At 36.6% G+C, this 22,053-nt stretch overlaps 1 protein-coding gene across 13 annotated transcripts in view; it reads right to left on the reverse strand.

Moving 5' to 3' along the window:
* The window catches only part of il11a (interleukin 11a), a 103,758-nt gene that overhangs the window by 14,791 nt on the left and 66,914 nt on the right, over positions 1–22,053 (reverse strand). For 11 of the 13 annotated variants that reach the window (XM_061915361.1, XM_061915365.1, XM_061915364.1 and 8 more), the window contains one exon: positions 9,896–10,053. In XM_061915361.1, coding sequence (XP_061771345.1) covers positions 9,896–9,952 — 57 coding nt within the window. In that variant the 5' untranslated portion in view covers positions 9,953–10,053. Of the gene's footprint in view, positions 1–9,895; positions 12,687–12,720; positions 12,993–22,053 lie in introns of those variants that run through there. The other 2 variants (XM_061915355.1, XM_061915354.1) reach the window with 2 other exon arrangements.

Genomic DNA, 22,053 nt, shown 5'->3' on the forward strand with positions numbered 1-22,053 from the left:
GTAAAACAGGGACATTTTTGGAGAAAAATGATGACTTTTGTCATACTTCCGCCGAGCAAAATTCTGATTATTATCAGAATATTACCAACATTTTAAAGTTTTTCTTATAAATTTGTGACTTTTGTCGAGTAAAATTCAGACTCTTTTCAGAAAGTTGCCAACATTTTAAGCTTTTTCTTGTAAAATTGGGAACGATTTCTCATATTCTTTCTGTTTTAGTAATATTGCAATATTTTCTCATCAAATTATAACTTTTTTAATGTAAAATGATGACTTTTTAATGTAAAACAGGGACATTTTGGGAGAAAAATGACTTTTGTCATACTTCCGCCGAGCAAAATTCAAATTATTATTAGAATATTACCAACATTTTAAAGTTTTCTTATAAATTTGTGACTTTTGTCGAGTAGAATTCCGACTCTTTTCATAAAGTTGCCAACATTTTAAGCTTTTTCTTGTAAAATTGGGAACGATTTCTCATATTCTTTCTGTTTTTGTAATATTGTGATATTTTCTCGTCAAATTATCACTTTTTTAATGTAAAATGATGACTTTTTAATGTAAAACAGGGACATTTTGGGAGAAAAATGATGACTTTTGTCATACTTCCGCCGAGCAAAATTCAGATTAGTATTAGAATATTACCAACATTTTAAAGTTTTTTTTAAATAAATTTGTGACTTATGTCGAGTAAAATTCCGACTCTTTTCATAAATTTGCCAACATTTTAAGCTTTTTCTTGTAAAATTGGGAACGATTTCTCATATTCTTTCTGTTTTAGTAATATTGCAATATTTTCTCATCAAATTATTACTTTTTTAATGTAAAATGATGACTTTTTAATATAAAACAGGGACATTTTTGGAGAAAAATTATGACTTTTGTCATACTTCCGCCGAGCAAGGTTCAAATTATTATTAGAATATTACCAACATTTGAAAGTTTTCTTATAAATTTGTGACTTTTGTCGAGTAAAATTCAGACTCTTTTCATAACGTTGCCAACATTTTAAGCTTGTTCTTGTAAAATTGGGAACGATTTCTCATATTCTTTCTGTCTTTGTAATATTGCAATATTTTCTCGTCAAATTATCACTTTTTTAATGTAAAATGATGACTTTTTAATGTAAAACAGGGACATTTTGGGAGAAAAATGATGACTTTTGTCAAACTTCCGCTGAGCAAAATTCTGATTATTATTAGAATATTACCAATATTTTAAAGTTTTTTTTATAAATATGTGACTTTTGTCGAGTAAAATTCCGACTCTTTTCATAAAGTTGCAAACATTTTAAGCTTTTTCTTGTAAAATTGCGACTGTTATTGGGTAAAATTCCAACTTTTATCATAATATTGCACACATGTTCAGTTTTTCTCGTAAAATTTTGACTGACGTTGAGTAAAATGATGACTTTTATTATAACACTGCCAAAATTACAAGTTTTTCTTGTGACATTGTGAACTTTATTCTTGTGTAATTCCAACTCATTTTTCACACCAAGCTTTTAAAAAAATATTTAGATAGTATGTATATATTATTCATGTTGTAAATACACATCTTTATATATCTAGAACGACTGGTCCTAAAGAGGGAGGAATTTTTCTCAGGTCTCAAGAAGGTCAGAAGTACAAAAAAGTGTGTGTGTGTGTGTGTGCGTGTGTGTGTGTTCCTCTACTCCATCAAATTTAGCTCCTCACAGAAGGCAGAATGCTCTCATGAAATGTCTCGCATTGTTCTGTGGGGCTATGAGAGACCAAAGGATACAAAATAAAAATAAATATATATTTTTTTCATTCATGTTGTGCAAGTCAGGTGACAAAGCGGAGGCCGGAAGACCGCCGAGTCAGCGGTCAAACTTTTTGCTGCTTTGGCCTAAAAAACAAAAACAAAACTGCAGTCTGTCATCACTTCGATACCGAGTCCTGCCTTGGCGTGTTTACCGGATGAGGTTAGCGTCATCGTTGGCGAGTTCATATCTGATGCAGAAGTATTTGGCCACCTGCCTTGACTCACATATGAACTTGAAGTGCCATCCCATTCCTCACCCATAGGGTTCAATATGATGTCATCCACCTTTTGCAGCTATTACAACTTCAACTCTTCTGGGAAGAGTATATGTATATATATATATATATATATATATATATATATATATATATATATATATATATATATATATATATATATATATATATATATATATATATATATATATACACATATAAATATATATAATATATATATGTGTGTGTATATATATATATATATATATATATATTTATATATATAAGGCACAAGCGGTAGAAATGGATGGATATATTTATATATATATATATATTATAATATATATATATAATATATATATATATAATGTAATATATATATATATATATATATATATATATATATATACACACACACACACACATATGTAGATATATATGTATGTTCATATATATACATATATGTATATATATATATATATATATATATATATATATATATATATATATATATATATATATATATATATACACACACACACATATATGTAGATATATATATAGATGTATGTTCGACGGCGGGGCAGGAAAGCTTTGGCCCTGCTCAAGATGGCGGCCAGGAGGCGGAGAATCGAGCGGAAAAAAGAGGCAGGGCTTGCTGGGAGCGACGCCGCCACAATCCAAATCAGGTGCGTGACACACACATCGGCTCACAATCTGCCTATCTCCTAGCAGTATATAAAAGGGGAGACGGAGGAAAGAGGGTGGGAGAAGGAGTAGAAGAACCAGACGAGCGAGAACGACTGAGAGCGAGCCGAACAGAGCGACGAAGACGCGGCAGACTGAAGGCGAGAGAGGAGCGAGCAGAAGAGGAGCAGCTGAAAAGCGATCGGAAGAAGAGATTAAGCTTTATTGAAAAATTAACAAGAGTCAAACCTGCAAAAGCATGTCCTTCCTTGATTGTCCATGCAACCCGCACAATGACGGCAGGAAGGCGTTCACAATATATATATAGAGAGAGAGGTATTACAATACAGTAGCGTAGTAGGCCTAAGTGTTTGTTAAAACAAGGGCAGTGGTTCAATTCAAGAAGTACATTTGCTATTTTTGGCCAGGGGTCGTGAAATTTGTGGTTAATTAGCCTTTTTTGTTTATAATTGTCAACTATTCATGACACCATTTCTTGTCTACTTCCTGTTCCTGTTTGCAGCGCTAAGCCTTCTGGGTAAAGTCGTATATAATCATTTATGTCCTATTATACATGTATTTATATATGTATTTAACATTTATTTGGAGTAGGACAAATAGGAACATATTTTACTTTGCAATGCTGACATAGCAAAGAGGCAGCATTTACATGTTAGAGATGTTGAAGTGTGATGATAACCTCTCATTGTGTTAGCACCTGACAGTTGACAAATGCTCTTACTCTTGACGTTAAAGACTTTTGAAGCGTAAAAAGTACACAGGGAATTTTCGCAACTTGTTAATGACAATATGAAAGCCTGTGATGTTTTTTTATTTTTTAATTATCATGAATTATTACTATTATTAATTATAATTTAGTAAATAAAATGTAAATAAATAACTAGTGCGGGCGCTAGCCAGCGATCTGAAATCTGCCACTTTGTCGCAATCTGGTGGCCGACAAAAGTAACTGAAATCAGTCACCGATGATTATATAATGTGCACAGAATTTAACTATATGACCCAATCCAAACAACCTTCCCTAGTCATTCCGCAGAAAAAAAATTAATGTGATATACCTTTGATATTTGACGGTGCTTTTACAGCCATCTAGTCAGTGTGATAAAAAACATGTAAAACATTAACACAGCGTTTGTTTTACATTTTTTGTTGAATTACTAGGCTTTTTTTAGGTCAAGTTTGCAAGGGAAACTCAAAGTAGCACGGCAAGTTCAGTGCAGGAAGTAACTTTTTACTGATGCAGGCAACAACCACCATCACACTGAAGTGAACTTGATATCAAAATAGAAGAAGGCAACATCACACAGCAAACAACACACAACATTTAAGAACACACAAACATACACACTACTACTACTACCGTGTGGGAGTAATGAACAACAAATTATTGATCTAAGTGACAGGTTTTCAATCCGACAAATACCCACGTTGAAGAAGGCAACATCACACAGCAAACAACACAGAACATTTAAGTACACATACACATACACACTATCTATCAATCAATCAATCAATCAATCAAGGTTTATTTATATAGCCCTAAATCACAAATGTCTCAAAGGACTGTACAAACCATTACGACTACGACATCCTCGGAAGAACCCACAAAAGGGCAAGGAAACCTCACACCCAGTGGGCAGGGAGAATTCACATCCAGTGGGACGCCAGTGACAATGCTGACTATAATAAACCTTGGAGAGGACCTCAGAAGTGGGCAACCCCCCCCCCCCCTCTAGGGGACCGAAAGCAATGGATGTCGAGCGGGTCTAACATGATAGCATAACACACTACTACTACTACTACTACTTCTACTACTACGTGGGGGTAACGAAGAACAAATAAATGACTGAAGTGACAAGCTTTCAATCCTACAAACACCAAAATAGAAGAAGGCAACATCACACAGCAAACAACACACAACATATAAGTACACGTGCATACACTACTACTACTACTACTAATACTACTACTATGCGGGGGGTAATGAACGACAAATCAATGTCTGAAGTAACAAGCTTTCAATCCTACAAATACCCAAATAGAAGAAGGCAACATCACACAGCAAACAACACCTACCTACAACACGCACACATACACACTACTACTACTACTACCACCACTACTACTACTACTATGTAGGAGTAAGGAATGACTGAAGTAACAAGCTTTCAATCCTACAAATACCAAAATAGGAAAAAGGCAACATCACATGGTAAACAACCCCTATCATAGACTACTACTACTACTACTACTACTGCTACTACTACTACTACTACTACTACTACTATGTGGGAGTAATGAACGACAAATCAATGATTGAAGTAACAAGCTTTCAATCCTACAAATACCGAAACAGAAAAAGGCAACATCACACAGCAAACAACACACAACATTTAAGTACACACGCATACATACGACGACTACTACTACTACTACTATGTGGGAGTAATGAACAACAAATAAATGACTGAAGCAACAAGTTTTAAAACCTACAAGTACTGAAATAGAAGAAGGCAACATCACACAGCAAACAACACACAACATTAAATTACACGCACACATACACACTACTACCACTACTACATGGGGGTAACGGACATCAAATACATGACTGAAGTGACAAGTTTTCAATCCTACAAATACCAAAATAGGAAAAAGGCAACGTCACACAGAAAACAACACACGTTTAAGTACACACGCATACACACTACTACTAATACTCCTACTACTGCTACTACTACTATGTGGGAGTAATGAACGACAAATCAATTATTAAAGTGACAAAGCTTTAAATCCTAAAAATACCCAAATTGAAGATAACAACATCACACAGCAAACAACACACAACATTGAAGTACACACACACATACACACTACTACTGCTAATACTACATGGGAGTAACGAGTAACAAATAAATACCTGAATTTACAAGTTTTTAATCCTACAAATACCAAAATAGGGAAAAGGCAACATCACCAAGCAAACACACAACATTTAAGTACACACGCATACACTACTACTACTACTTCTTCTACTACTACTACTATGTGGGAGTAATGAACGACAAATCAATGACTGAAGTTACAAGCTTTAAATCCTACAAATACCCAAAATGGAAGAAGGCAACATCACACAGCAAACAACACCTACCATTTAGGTACACGCACACATACACACTACTACTACTACTACTACTACTACTACTACTACTACTACTACTACGTGGGACTAATGAACGACAAATCAATGACTGAAGTGACAAGCTTTCAATCCTACAAATACCCAAATAGAAGAAGGCAACATCACACAGTAAACAACACCCACCATTTTAAGTACACACACACACACACACACACACACACACACACACACACACACACACACACACACACACACACACACACACTACTACTACTACTACTACTACGTGGGAGTAATGAACGACATATCAATGACTGAGGTAACAAGCTTTAAATCCTACAAATACCCAAAATAGAAGAAGGCAACATCACACAGCAAACAACACCTACGATTTAAGTACACACACACACATACACACTACTACTACTACTACTACTACTATGTGGGAGTAATGAACAACAAATAAATGACTGAAGTGACAAGTTTTCAAACCTACAAATACTGAAATAGAAAAAGGCAACATCACACAGTAAACAACACCCACCATTTAAGTACACACACACACACACACACACACACACACACACACACACACACACACACACACACACACACACACACACACACACACACACACACACACACACACCATACACGCTACTACTACTACTACTATGTGGGAGTAATGAACAACAAATAAATGACTGAAGTGACAAGTTTTCAAACCTACAAATACTGAAATAGAAGAAGGTAACATCACACAGCAAACAACACCTACCACTTAAGTACACACACACACACACACACACACACACACACACACACACACACACACACACACACACACACTACTACTACTACTACTACTACTACGACTGAAGTGACAAGTTTTCAAACCTACAAATACTGAAATAGAAGAAGGCAACATCACACAGTAAACAACACCCACCATTTAAGTACACACACACATACACACTAATACTACTACAACTATTACTACTACTACTACTATGTGGGAGTAATGAACAACCAATAAATGACTGAAGTGACAAGTTTTCAAACCTACAAATACTGAAATAAAAGAAGGCAACATCACACAGCAAACAACACCCACCAAAGACCTATTTTCACCGCTCCAGGAAAGTTTTTATAGTCCACATTTTTCAACAGTTTTTGACCATTCCGCATAAAACATTCCTCTTAGTTGGGACAACAAACGCTCTTATTTTTTTTCTTCGTAGAAATCTCCGGTTTTCCCGAAAATCCAAGAACTCCGAAATACCCATTCTCAAGTCAAACTGTTATTATGTCGACTTTTTTTTAACAGATTCCAAAAATTCCAACACCAATCCATTCATATCATCGAGGACAATTGTGCTAGTATAAACATTTCCCTAATTTCCAGGAAATTCCCATTCAAATAAATGGACATATTCTTGGTTCTACAATGCCCAATTTTTGGTGCCATTTTAAAAACGGACATTTCAACCATCTACTCACACTACTCTTCTGCGAAAAACACGTTTTCCCTTTCGTGAAATTCACGTTTTTCCCGGAATTTTCTCCCTATTGACAATGAATGGGAAATATACTATCGACTGCACATCCTGCATTTCTCATCCGATTTGAACCGTACCAACATCCAAACACTCCACTCACCCTGGACATTCAAGCATTTCAGTTTACAGCATATATGAGCGGTTCGGCGGCTTGCGCACATAAGGCTTTCGCCTAAATCCCTACCGGAATTGCAAAGAAAAATGGCGGACTCACACAGAAATCTCTTGAAAAATCTTTACCATTTATGAAGAAATCTGACATCAAATATTGGTAAACATTTGAACCCCAAACACACAAAGAACAGGTTAAGGGATTTTGGCACAGTGCGACTCATTTGAAGGAAATACAATTTTGCTTTAGTAGTAAGATTTTTTTCTTTTTAAGTATGTTTGATAACAAAATGACCCACAAAGTTTAAACAAACTTGGCATAGTTGGTCTGCCTGAAAGCTGGTTTCCGAAATAAAAAGTAAAACTCGCTATAGTCGTCCCTCAAAGTTTTAAGAACCCATACTTTAAATCATGACAAAGTCTCAAGAACCCATACTTGAAATCATGACAAAGTCTCAAAGTCTCAAGAACCCATGCTTTAAATCATGACGAGGTCTCAAAGTCTCAAGAACCCACACTTGAAATCATGACAATGTCTCAAAGTCTCAAGAACCCATACTTGAAATCATGAAAAAGTCTCAAAGTCTCAAGAACTCATACTTGAAATCATGACGAGGTCTCAAAGTCTCAAGAACCAATACTTGAAATCCTGACAAGGTCTCAAAGTCTCAAGAACCCCTACTTGAAATCATGACAAGGTCTCAAAGTCTAGAGAACCCATCCTTGAAATCATGACGAGGTCTCAAAGTCTAAATAACCCGTACTTGAAATCATTACAAGGTCTCAAAGTCTCAAGAACCCATACTTGAAATCATGACAAGGTCTCAAAGTCTCAAGTACCCATACTTGAAATCATGACGAGGTCTCAAAGTCTCAAGAACCCGTACTTGAAACCATGACGAGGTCTCAAAGTCTCAAGAACCCATACTTGAAATCATGAAGAGGTCTCAAAGTCTCAAGTGCCCATACTTGAAATCATGACGAGGTCTCAAAGTCTCAAAAACCCATACTTGAAATCATGACAGGGTCTCAAAGTCTCAAGAACCCATACTTGAAATCATGACAAGGTCTCAAAGTCTCAAGAACCCATACTTGAAATCATGACAAGGTCTCAAAGTCACAAGAACCCATACTTGAAATCATGACGAGGTCTCAAAATCTCAAGAACCCATACTTAAAATGATGACAAGGTCTCTTAGTCTCAAGAGCCCATACTTGAAATCATGACAAGGTCTCAAAGTCTCAAGAACCCATACTTGAAATCATGACGAGGTCTCAAAATCTCAAGAACCCATACTTAAAATGATGACAAGGTCTCTTAGTCTCAAGAACCCATACTTGAAATCATGACGAGGTCTCAAAGTCTCAAGAACCCATACTTGAAAACAAACAGAAAGTCAGCCACCTTGGTTTCCATCTGCCATTTTTCGCTCCAAACCCTGAGGTCGTACTTGAACTTTCGTGAACTCCTCTTCTGGAGTTTGACCAGAGGAGGAGATACTACACGGATGGGCAATAATAAAGTTGGAAGGAATCAAATTTCGATCTGGATATTCGCCGACTCGACTCGGTTTTAAAGTTGGCAGCAAACATGGCGCCCGACGGACATGGGCGGGGCTTTTGACCGGTCAGAGAGGGTATGGCCTGAGGATCTCCTCAATGATTAGTCAAAAGCCCCTCTGGTGACAACGGGGTGCTATGTTTGCTACTAACTTTGAGAGTTGGCCGTAGTTTCTCTATGCACAGCTCTGTTCATACCCATTCATAGTGGGCGGGCGAGAACCGCTCCTCGCCATCACCAATCAAACTGTCATTACGTCACTCCGGATGATCAACAACAGATACTAAACTGACGAGCGATGATTAATGGTGCAGAAATTTTTGCCCGCGACACAAAATGTGGGCGTTGTATGGCGCCAGAGTTTGATCCAAGGGTTCGCCACTGAACACGAACTGTTAATAACTTAGCTCCACAAGATCCAATCCTCACCCTAATTGGTAGAAATGAGGACAAAGACACCTCGAAGCGCCTTCGGGGTCAGTACCTATTCATACTAATTTGTAGTGGGCGGAGCCTGGGGGTGATAAATGCTCCCCGCTATCACCAGTCAAACTGTTATTACGTCACTTCAGATGATCAGTGGAAGATATTACACTAAGGGGCGATGATGAATTGCGAAGGAATTTCGCCCACCACACAAGATGTGGGCGTCGCATGGCGCCGCACTTTGATCTGATGCTTCGCCACAAAACACAAAACCTTGGCTCCACTAGCGAGCACAGGTAAGATGCAGAGCACCGCAAGGCCCCAGGTGAAGTAGGTGGTACTAATCCCAGCAGGTAAGCACAGCAACGACAACTTCTGGACTCACCAGTAGTTCCTGTGTGAGCTTCATGAGGTTTTTGGTCTGGTTGGAAAGCTTGTCCATGTCACTTGGCCGCCGCGGAGGAACCGGAGAGGCAGACGTGAAGACCGGAAGCTGCGTTATTAGCAGCGACAACAGCAGTGACGAGGAGGAATCCAGCAGTACTGTGGTAGGAGAAGGGGATGGAGGAGGAGAGGGAGAAGGAAGAGGAGAAGAAGAAGAAGGGCATGGAGGAGGAGGAGGAGGAGGAGAAGAAGAAGAAGAAGAAGAAGAAGAAGAACAAGAACAAGAGTGAGAAGTTGGGGAAAACAAGGGACCAGAAGAAGAAGAAGGAGAGGAAGAAGGATAAGAGAATGGGGAGAAGGAGGAGAAGAAGGAGAAGACAAATAAGAAGAAGGATAAAGACAATGGTAAGGACAAGGAGGAAAAATTAGACAAAAGAGGGCAGGAAGGAGAAGGAGAAGAAGAAGAAAGAGAGGAAGAAGACAACAGAGGAGAAGAAAAAGAAGAAGAAAGAGAAGAAGAAAAAGAAAAAGGAGGAGGATTAAGGAAAATAAGAGGGAGAAGAAGAAGAAGGAGAAGAAGAAGAAGAAAAAGAAGAAGAAGAGGGAGAAGAAGAAGGAGAAAGACAATGAGAAGAAGGAGAACAATGAGAAGAAAAGGAGAAAGAGAAGGAGGAATGGAAGAAAGAAGAAACAGGAAGTACAAAATGAAGGCAAAGAAGGAGAAGAAGGAGAAGGAAAATAAGAAGAAGGAGAAGAAGAAGGAGAAGAATGAGGAGAAGGAGAAGGAGAAGAAGGACAAGAAGAAGGAGAAGAAGAGGGTGAAGGAGAATGAGAAAGACAAGGAGAAGAAGGAGAGCAATAAAAAGAAAAGGAGAAGGAAAAAAAACAAAGGAGGAAGAAGCATGAAGTAGAAAATGCGGGAAAAGAAGGAGAAGAAGGAGAAGAAGGAGAATGAGTCGGAGAAGATAAATGAGGACACAAAGAAGAAGAAGAAGAAGAAGAAGAAGAAGAAGAAGAAAAAGCAAAAGAAGAAGAAGAATATCAAAAAGAAGAAGGAGAATGAGAAGGAGAACATGAAGGAAAAGGATAAGAAGAAGAAGAAGAAGAAGAAGATCAAAAAGAAGAAGGAGAAGAAGGAGAAAAACAAGAAGAGGGAGAAGAGATGGAGAAGAAAGAGAAGGAGATGGAAAAGAAGGAGAAGAAGGAGAAGGAGAAAATGCAGGAGAAGAAGGAGAAGACGGAGAAGAAGGAGAAGGAGAAGAAGAAGGAGAAGGAGAAGGAGAAGGAGAAGAAGAAGTAGAAGAAGGAGGAGAAGGAGGAGAAGAAGACAGTAATTAACATCCACACAATGATCTGAGGATGCTAAGGCATGACAGAGTGAAGGAGCATCAGTGTGGACCTTCTAGAAGCCACCATGACAGAGTGAAGGAGCATCAGTGTGGACCTTCTAGAAGCCACCATGACAGAGTGAAGGAGCATCAGTGTGGACCTTCTAGAAGCCACCATGACAGAGTGAAGGAGCATCAGTGTGGACCTTCTAGAAGCCACCATGACAGAGTGAAGGAGCATCAGTGTGGACCTTCTAGAAGCCACCATGACATGAATGCTGCTGATTGTCACACCTGCAGCAGCCAGCAGCAGGAGAGCAGCATGTGTGGCTGCTAGAGAGGAGCCAGCAAACACTCTGCAAACACTGAACTCATTCATTCTTCTCCTTCTTCTTCTCCTCCTTCTTTACTTCTTTCTACTTCTCATACCTGCCTGCCTTCCTTCCTGCCTACCTTTCTAAAGCCTGCCTTCCTGCCTGCCTTCCTCCTTGCCGTCCTTTCTTCCTTCCTTCCTGCCTGCCTGCCTTTCTACAGCCTGCCGGCCTGCCTGACTTCCTTCCTTCCTGCCTGCCTTCCTGTCTACCTTCCTCCCTGCCTTCCTGCCTGCCTTTCCATAGCCTGCCGGCCTGCCTGCCTGACTTCCTTCCTTCCTGCCTGCCTTTGTCCCTGCCTTCCTCCCTGCCTTCCTTCCTTCCTGCCTGCCTTCCTCCTTGCCTTCATTCGTTCCTGTCTTCCTGCCTGCTTGCCTGCCTGCCTTCCTGCCTGCCTTCCTGCCTGCCTTCCTTTCTGCCTGCCTGCCTTCCTTCCTTCCTGGCTTCCTGGCTTCCTGCCTGACTTTCTACAGCCTGCCGGCCTGCCTGACTTCCTTCCTTCCTGCCTGCCTTCCTCCTTGCCTTCCTTTGTTCTTTCCTTCCTGCCTGCCTTTCTACAGCCTGCCGGCCTGCCTGACTTCCTTCCTTCCTGCCAGCCTTCCTCCTTGCCTTCCTTTGTTCCTTCCTTCCTGCCTGCCTTCCTGCCTGCCTTCCTTTCTGCCTGCCTGCCTGCCTTCCTCCTCGCCAGCCTTCCTCCCTGCCTTCCTTTCGTCCTGCCTGCCTTCCTCCCTGCTTTCGTTCCTTCCTTCTTTCCTCCCTGCCTGCCTTCCTTCCTTCCTTCCTGCCTGCCTTCCCTGTGACAGCTCCACTCCAATATTGTCCTTCACCACATTTGCACTCACTTCATATTGTCCCTCACTTACACTTTATATTGTCCTTCACTTACGCTTCAAATTGTCCTTCACTTACACTTCATATTGTCCTTCACTTACGCTTCATATTGTCCTTCACTTACACTTCATATTGTCCTTCACTTACACTTCATATTGTCCTTCACTTACACTTCATATTGTCCTTCACTTACACTTCATATTGTCCATCAATTACATTTCATATTGTCCTTCACTCTCACTTCATATTGTCCTTCATTTACATTTCATATTGTCCTTCACAACATTTGCACTTACATTTCATATTGCTTGCAGTCCCACACAACGCAAACCCAGCCAGCAGCCGAAAGACTGCAGTGAAATAATGACTACAAAAAAAAATAAAAAACAAAAATCAATAAATAAAGGTCACTCCAGCAAGTGTATCCTTGTCAGTCAAAACCGGGAGCAAAAGGTGTCCGAGGCGGAGGGATGGAAGTAGAAAAAGTTGCAAAGTGGTGCTGAAGTTTGCTCTTTATGACGCTTGGAGAGACTTGGTTGGAGAGACTGAGAGCGTGGTGATGCGACGTCCAACATTAGCGAGTGAAGTGTTTAGGCTTGTTTAAAACTTCCTTTTATAAAGACGTCGGGCCTATGACACATCACCAGTGACTCACTTCATTCATAAAAACACACACAGACACACACACACTCTCTCTCTCTCTCTCTCTCTCTCTCTCTCTCTCTCTCTCTCTCTCTCTCTCTCTCTCCCCCTCCCTTCTTCCTCTCTCTCTCCCTCTCTTTGACAAACTCCCCCCCCCAAAAAAAAAAAATCTCTTGTTTTTTCCCCCCTCTTGTTTTCTTTCCTCTATCACTTTCTCCGCTCCCGCCCCGGCGCGCCGGTATCTTGCCCCGCCCACTCCAGCCGGGGGGCCACGCCTCCTCTACCTTATCCGTCCATCTCTGTCCATCCAAAAGTGGCCCATTGTCTCCTCCGCCGGTGTCATCGTACTCACGCTTGTCTTATTCCGTCCCGTTCACCTTTCTCGGAGTTATTTCCACTGACCCTCACTGTACACACACACACACACACACACACACACACACACACACACACACACACACACACACACACACACACACACACACACACACACACACACACACACACACACACGTTCGTGTAGTTCTGACCTTCTGGAGACCTAAGAAAAATGCCTCCCTCTTTAGGACCAGCCTTTCTACATACATAAAGATGTGTATTTACAACATTAATAATATATACATACTATGCAAATATAAAAAAGTTGGAATTTCACAAGAAAAAGGTCACATTTTCACAGGAAAAACTTAAAATGTTGGCAGTCTTATAATAAAAGTCGTAATTTTACTCAAGGCAAGTCATAATGTTACAAGAAAACTGGACATTTGTGCAATATTATGATAAAAGTTGGAATTTTACTCAATAACAGTCGCAATTTTAAAAGAAAAGCTTAAAATCTTGGCAATTTTATGAAAAGAGTCGTAATTTTATTCAACAAAAGTCACAATTTTATGAGAAAACACATTTTTTTTGGCAACATCACAATAATAATTGGAATTTTACTTGGCAAAATTATGACAAAAGTCCTAATTTTACTCAAAAGATTTCACCGTTTTACAAGAACAACAAAAAAATGGCAATAATGTGATGAAAGTCAGAATTTCATTTTATTCAGATGTCACCATTTTGCATTAAAAAGTCAGAATTTTAAATAAAAAAGCAATAATTTTACAAGAAAATATTACAATATTACAAAAACAGAAAGAATATCAGAAATAGTTCCAACTTTTTTAAGAAAAAAAGCGACATATTGTGAGAAAAACACTGCTTTTATTTTTATTTAAATTTTTGGTTTGTAATTGTTTTTAATACTCATTCTTTACTTGAAGTTATTACAGTATGTCTCTATATCCATTTATTTTTTATTTTTTATGACTTTTGGCCAAAGGTGGCGAATTTCAATTTCTTACACACACATATGTTGGCCAGAGGGGGAGCACTTCAAATTCTTACACACACTTGTTATTTCATATGCTGACCAGAGGGGGAGCACTTTTAAAACCGACACAGTCAATTTTAAAAATCCCTCGTTTTTGGGACCACCTTAATTTTGATAGATGTCACCACCAGGAGTGCAAATGAGACATTTTCTATTAGATGGAATAGTTTTCCGTATTAAGACCATGATTTATGTCCTAACTTGTTCACCTCATATTGTAGGTACTTTTCCTTGTTGATGTCTCAAGAAGGGTAGAAATACAAGAACACACACACACACACACACACACACACACACACACACACACACACACACACACACACACACACACACACACACACACACACACACACACACACACACACACTTGTGTTTCTGACCTTTTTGAGACTTGTGAAAAATGCCTTCCTCTTTAGGACCAGCCTTTCTAGATATATAAAGGTTTGTATTTACAACATTAATAATATATACATACTATGCAAATATAAAAAAGAAAAGTTGGAATTTCACAAGAAAAAGGTCACATTTTCACAGGAAAAAACTAAAATTTTGGCAGTCTTATAATAAAAGTCGTAATTTTACTCAAGGCAGGTCAAAATGTTACAAGAAAACTGGACATTTGTGCAATATTATGATAAAAGTTGGAATTTTACTCAATAACAGTCGCAATTTTAAAAGAAAAGCTTAAAATTTGGGCAATTTTATGAAGAGTCATAATTTTACCCGACAAAAGTCACAATTTTATGAGAAAACTAATTTTTTTTGGCAGTATCATAATAATAATTGGAATATTACTTGGCAAAATTGTGACTAAAGTCATAATTTTACTCCCAAAAAATCAGTATTTTACAAGAACAACAAAAAATGGTAATAATGTGATGAAAGTCAGAATTTTAATTTTATTCAGATGTCACCTTTTTGCATTAAAAAGTCAGAATTTTAAATAAAAAAGCAATAATTTTACAAGAAAATATTACAATTATACAAAAACAGAAAGAACATGAGAAATAGTTCCAACTTTTATAAGAAAAAAAGCGACATATTGTGAGAAAAACACTGCTTTTGGTTATTTTTTAATTTTTTTAATTTTTTGTTTGTAATTGTTTTTTTTAATACTCATTATTTACTTGAAGTTATTACAGTATGTCTCTTTATACATTTATATATATATATATATATATATATATATATATATATATATATATTTTTTTTTTTTTTAATTAATTTTGGCCAAAGGTGGCACATTTCAATTTCTTACACACACTTGTTATTAAATATGTTGGCCAGAGGGGGAGCACTTCAAACTCTTACACACACTTGTTATTTCATATGTTGACCAGAGGGGAGCACTTTTAAAACCGACACAGTCAATTTGAAAAATCCCTTGTTTTTGGGACCACCCTAGTTTTGATAGATGTCACCACTAGGGGTGCAAATGAGACATTTTCTCTTAGATGCAATAGTTTTCCTTATTGGGACCATGATTTATGTCCTAACTTGTTCACCGGTCCTCATATTGTAGGTACTTTTCCTTGTTGATGTCTCAAGAAGGGTAGAAATACAAGAGCACACACACATACACACACACACACACACACACACACACACACACACACACACACACACACACACACACACACACACACACACACGTTCGTGTAGTTCTGACCTTCTGGAGACCTAAGAAAAATGCCTCCCTCTTTAGGACCAACCTTTCTACGTATATAAAGGTTTGTATTTACAACATTAATAATATATACAAACTATGCAAATATAAACAAGTTGGAATTTCACAAGAAAAAGTTCACATTTTCACAGGAAAAACTTAAAATTTTGGCAGTCTTATAATAAAAGTTGTAATTTTACTCACGGCAAGTCAAAATGTTACAAGAAAACTGGACATTTGTGCAATATTATGATAAAAGTTGGAATTTTACTCAATAACAGTCGCAATTTTAAAAGAAAAGCTTAAAGTCTTGGCAATTTTATGAAAAGAGTCGTAATTTTACCCGACAAAGGTCACAATTTTATGAGAAAACACTTTATTTTTTGCCAGTATCATAATAATAATTGGAATATTACTTGGCAAAATTGTGACTAAAGTCATAATTTTACAAAAAAAATTTCAGTATTTTACAAGAACAACAAAAAAATTGGCAATAATGTGATGAAAGTCAGAATTTTATTTTATTCGGATGTCACCTTTTCGCATTAAAAAGTCAGAATTTTAAATAACAAAGTAAAATTTTAAAAGAAAATATTACACTATGACAAAAACAGAAATAATTTGAGAAATAGTTCCAACTTTTATAAGAAAACAAACGACATATTGTGAGAAAAACACTGCTTTTAGTGATTTTAATTTTTTTTTACTCAATAACCGTCGCAATCTTAAGAAAAGCTAAAAATGTTGGCAATTTTGTGAAAAGAGTTGTAATTTTACCTGACAAAAGTCACAATTTTATAAAAAAAGTTTTTGGGCAAAATTACAATAATATTCTGAATTTTACTTGGTAAAATTGAGACAAAAGTCATCATTTTACAAAAAAAAAAAATCACTTTTACAAGAGCAACAACAACAAAAAAGGCAATATAGTGATAAAAGTCAGAATTGTATGTGAAAAAGGTCCACGCTTACATCACACTCAAATTTTTACTGCATACCTTTGGTAAATGGTTTTAAAATAATTAGCACATGCTTACTTTTACCACATGCCTTTGGTAAGCGCAGGAGTGAGAAGAGGTTTTAAATTAATTAGCGCCCCGGCGGCAATTCAAGGAAATACGGTAATTGTACGAGAAAATGTTGCAATATTACAGAAACAGACAGAACATGAGAAATATTTCCCAGTTTTATAAGAAAAAAGTTGACGGATTGTGAGAAAAAGAGTGTTTTTACTTAATTAATTAATTTATTTTTTTGTAATTTAAAAAAAATCTTAATTACTTACCTCAAGTTATTACAGTATGTTTCTGTACGGATATTTAAAAAATGTGAAAAGAGTCGTAATTTTACCCGACAAAAGTGACAATTTTATAAGAAAACTTTATCATTTTGGCAAAATTACAATAATAATCAGAATTTTACTTGGCAAAATTATGACAAAAGTCATCATTTTACAAAATAAATAAATAAATAAATAAAAAATTACTATTTTACAAGAACAACAACAACAAAGTGGCAATATTGTGATAAAAGTCAGAATTTTATATGAAAAATATCACCATTTCACATTAAAATATTTAAAAAATATTTTACATAAAAAAGCAATAACTGTACGAGAAAATTTAGCAATATTAGGGAAACAGACAGATTATGAATTTTTTTTCCCAATTTTATAAAAAAGAAGTCGACAGATTGTGAGAAAATGAGTGTTTTTAGTTAATTTATGTTAATTTTTTTGTAATTGTTTTTAAATCTTCATTATTTACCTCAAGTTATTACAGTATGTCTCTACATGGATATTTCAAAAATATTTTTAATTAATATAGGCCGAAGTGGGAACATTCCAATATCTTACACACACATTTTACATATTTTGGCCAGAGGGGGAGTACTTTTATTGTTTACACACTTTTATTATTTCATATGTTGACCAGAGGAGGAGCAGTTCCAATTTTTACACACACTTGTTATGTTATATGTTGACCAGGGGGTGAAAATGAGACATTCTTTATGAGATGCAATAGTTTTCCGTATTGGGACCCTGATTTATGTCCTCACTTTTTCACCGGTCCTCATATTGTACGAACTTTTCCTTGTTGATGTCTCAAGAAGAGTAGAAATACAAGAACACACACACACACACACACACACACACACACACACACACACACACACACACACACACACACACACACACACACACACACACACACACACACACACACACAGCCCACCTCCCTTTTTTTTTTCTCTCCCTCCCTCTCCAGGGTGAAGGAAAGAGTGAGGAGTGAGGAGCTTGAGAGGTGTTGTTTGGGCCCAGAAGACCAGAAGGGGCCTCCGAGAAGCACGTTCCGTGTCCACACACACTTTTTTTTTCTTTGCAGGAGTGGGTGGGGTCCCCACTTTGACCGGGTCATGCAGGACATCATGAAAACACACACACACATACACATATTCACACGCACACACAACGTGGGACAAAACAGTACACAGTACAGTAGTGAGACCCCATTAAAAGTGCCACTGCAATGACCGAGGTCCAGGTACAGTAGCGTAGCAGGTCTAGGTATTCATCAAAACAAATACGTTTATGTATTTCAGGCCACTGCAGCATTACACGCGGTCTAAGAATATTTAATTGAGTGATTCTTTGTGTTTTGTTAAATAGCATGACTAACTGTAGCAATTACTATATAAACATGATGTATACACTATATAAACACAATATATACACTATATAAACATGATGTATACACTATATAAACATGATTTATACACTATATAAACATGATATATACACTATATAAACATGATTTATACACTATATAAACATGATTTATACACTATATAAACATGATATATACACTATATAAACATGATATATACACTATATAAACATTATATATACACTATGTAAACATGATACATACAATTCTTGTACACTATATATCAACTCAGTAATTCAGTAATGCGGACGTTGTACCGATCCGTTGTGGTGAAGAAGGAGCTGAGCCGGAAGGCAAAGCTCTCAATTTACCGGTCGATCTACGTTCCCATCCTCACCTATGGTCATGAGCTTTGGGTCATGACCGAAAGGATAAGATCACGGGTACAAGCGGCCGAAATGAGTTTCCTCCGCCGTGTGACGGGGCTCTCCCTTAGAGATAGGGTGAGAAGCTCTGCCATCCGGGAGGGACTCAAAGTAAAGCCGCTGCTCCTTCACATCGAGAGGAGCCAGATGAGGTGGTTCGGGCATCTGGTCAGGATGCCACCCGAACGCCTCCCTAGGGAGGTGTTTAGGGCACGTCCAACCGGTAGGAGGCCACGGGGAAGACCCAGGACACGTTGGGAAGACTATGTCTCCCGGCTGGCCTGGGAACGCCTCGGGATCCCCCGGGAAGAGCTAGACGAAGTGGCTGGGGAGAGGGAAGTCTGGGCTTCCCTGCTTAGGCTGCTGTCCCCGCGACCCGACCTCGGATAAGCGGAGGAAGATGGATGGATGGATGGATGGATGGATATATATCGACTGTACAAACTTAAACTGTATACATTACATATACACTATATAAACATTATACATATATACACTATATATGTATATATATTAAATATACTATTTATACAATACATATACACTTTAAAAACATAATATATGCATTTTATATATATATATATATATATATATATACATTATATATACATACATATATATATATGTATACTAAATATACTCTTTATACACTATATATACACTATATAAACGTTATATAAATACTATGTATACACTAAATATACTGTGTACACACTACATAAACATTATATGTACAATACATATACACTATACACACAGTTTAAACATATATACACTATTTATATGTACTAAATATACTACATATACACTATATAAACATTACATATACACTATATATACACTGAATATGTTATATATATACACACTATGTAAACATTACGTATACATACACTATATAAACATGATGTATACACACTATATACACACTAATTTCACCATTTTTACTCACTATATAAACATTAAATATATATATACTACATTTACACTATATACACACTGAATAAATATTGTAAATAAACTATATATATACATATATATGTATATACATACATACATATATATACTAAATAAATTATATATACACTAAATATACACTATATAAACATTATATATACACTACATATACACAATAAAACATTACATAACCATTAAATATACAGTATATATCCATCCATCCATCCATTTTCTACCGCTTATTCCCTTTTGGGGTCGCGGGGGGCGCTGGCGCCTATCTCAGCTACAATCGGGTGGAAGGCGGGGTACACCCTGGACAAGTCGCCACCTCATCGCAGGGCCAACACAGATAGACAGACAACATTCACACTCACATTCACACACTAGGGCCAATTTAGTGGTACCAATCGACCTATCCCCAGGTGCATGTCTTTGGAAGTGGGAGGAAGCCGGAGTACCCGGAGGGAACCCACGCATTCACGGGGAGAACATGCAAACTCCACACAGAAAGATCCCGAGCCTGGATTTTGAACCCAGGACTGCAGGACCTTCGTATTGTGAGGCAGACGCACTAACCCCTCTGCCACCGTGAAGCCCACGGTATATATATATATATATATATATATATATATATATATATAAATAAATAAATATATATATATATATATATATATATATATATGTATGTATAAAACAGATATATACACTACATATACACAATAAAACACTACATCAACATTAAATATAGAGTATGTATAAATACTAAATATACAAAAAATACACTATATATACACTATATATGTATGTATATACATATATATATACAGTATGTATATATATACATATATATGTATGTATACATATATATATATATATAGTAAATACACTATATATACTAAATATACACTATTTAAACACTATATATACACTACATATACATTATATATAAACTAAATAAATATTGTATATAAACTACATATACACAATAAAACACTAAATGAACATTAAATATACAGTATATATATATATATATATATATATATATATATATACTAAATACATTGTATATACACTACAAATACACTGTATATACACTATATAAACATTACATATACTCTACACGTACACAATAAAACACTATATGAATATTAAATATACAGTATATATAAATACTAAATATACAAAAAAATACACTATATCTACACTACATATACACTATTATATATATATATATATATATATATATATATATATATATATATACACACACACTATGTATACACTCCATACACTAAATATATACAACATATACACACTATGTATACACTACATTTACACTATATGTAGATTATATATACTAAATATTCACTATATATATATATATATATATATATATATATATATATATATATATATATATATATACATATATATATATATATATCCTGAACAATCAATTGGGGCCACATACTGAGCAATCAAAGTGTGGGAGGAATGGGGACTAATGTGTTAATAAATTGTTTAAAAATTGTGTTTAAATAAAACAAAAAATTGGTCGGGACGGTGTGGCGCAGTGGGAGAGTGGCCGTGCGTAACCCAAGGGTTCCTGGTTCAAATCCCACCTAGTACCAACCTCGTCACGTCCGTTGTGTCCTGAGCAAGACACTTCACCCTTGCTCCTGATGAGTGCTGGTTGGCGCCTTGCATGGCAGCTCCCATCATCAGTGTGTGAATGTGTGTGTGAATGGGTAAATGTGGAAGTAGTGTCAAAGCGCTTTGAGTACCTTGAAGGTAGAAAAGCGCTATTAAAAAGTACAACCCATTTATTTTATTTAAAAATTCCAAATATATATTTAACAACAAAACTTTATCCGTTTTATTATTTCTGATTTTGTCTT

Source organism: Nerophis ophidion, linkage group LG11 (genome assembly GCF_033978795.1).
Source record: "Nerophis ophidion isolate RoL-2023_Sa linkage group LG11, RoL_Noph_v1.0, whole genome shotgun sequence".
NCBI classification, from domain to species: domain Eukaryota; kingdom Metazoa; phylum Chordata; class Actinopteri; order Syngnathiformes; family Syngnathidae; genus Nerophis; species Nerophis ophidion.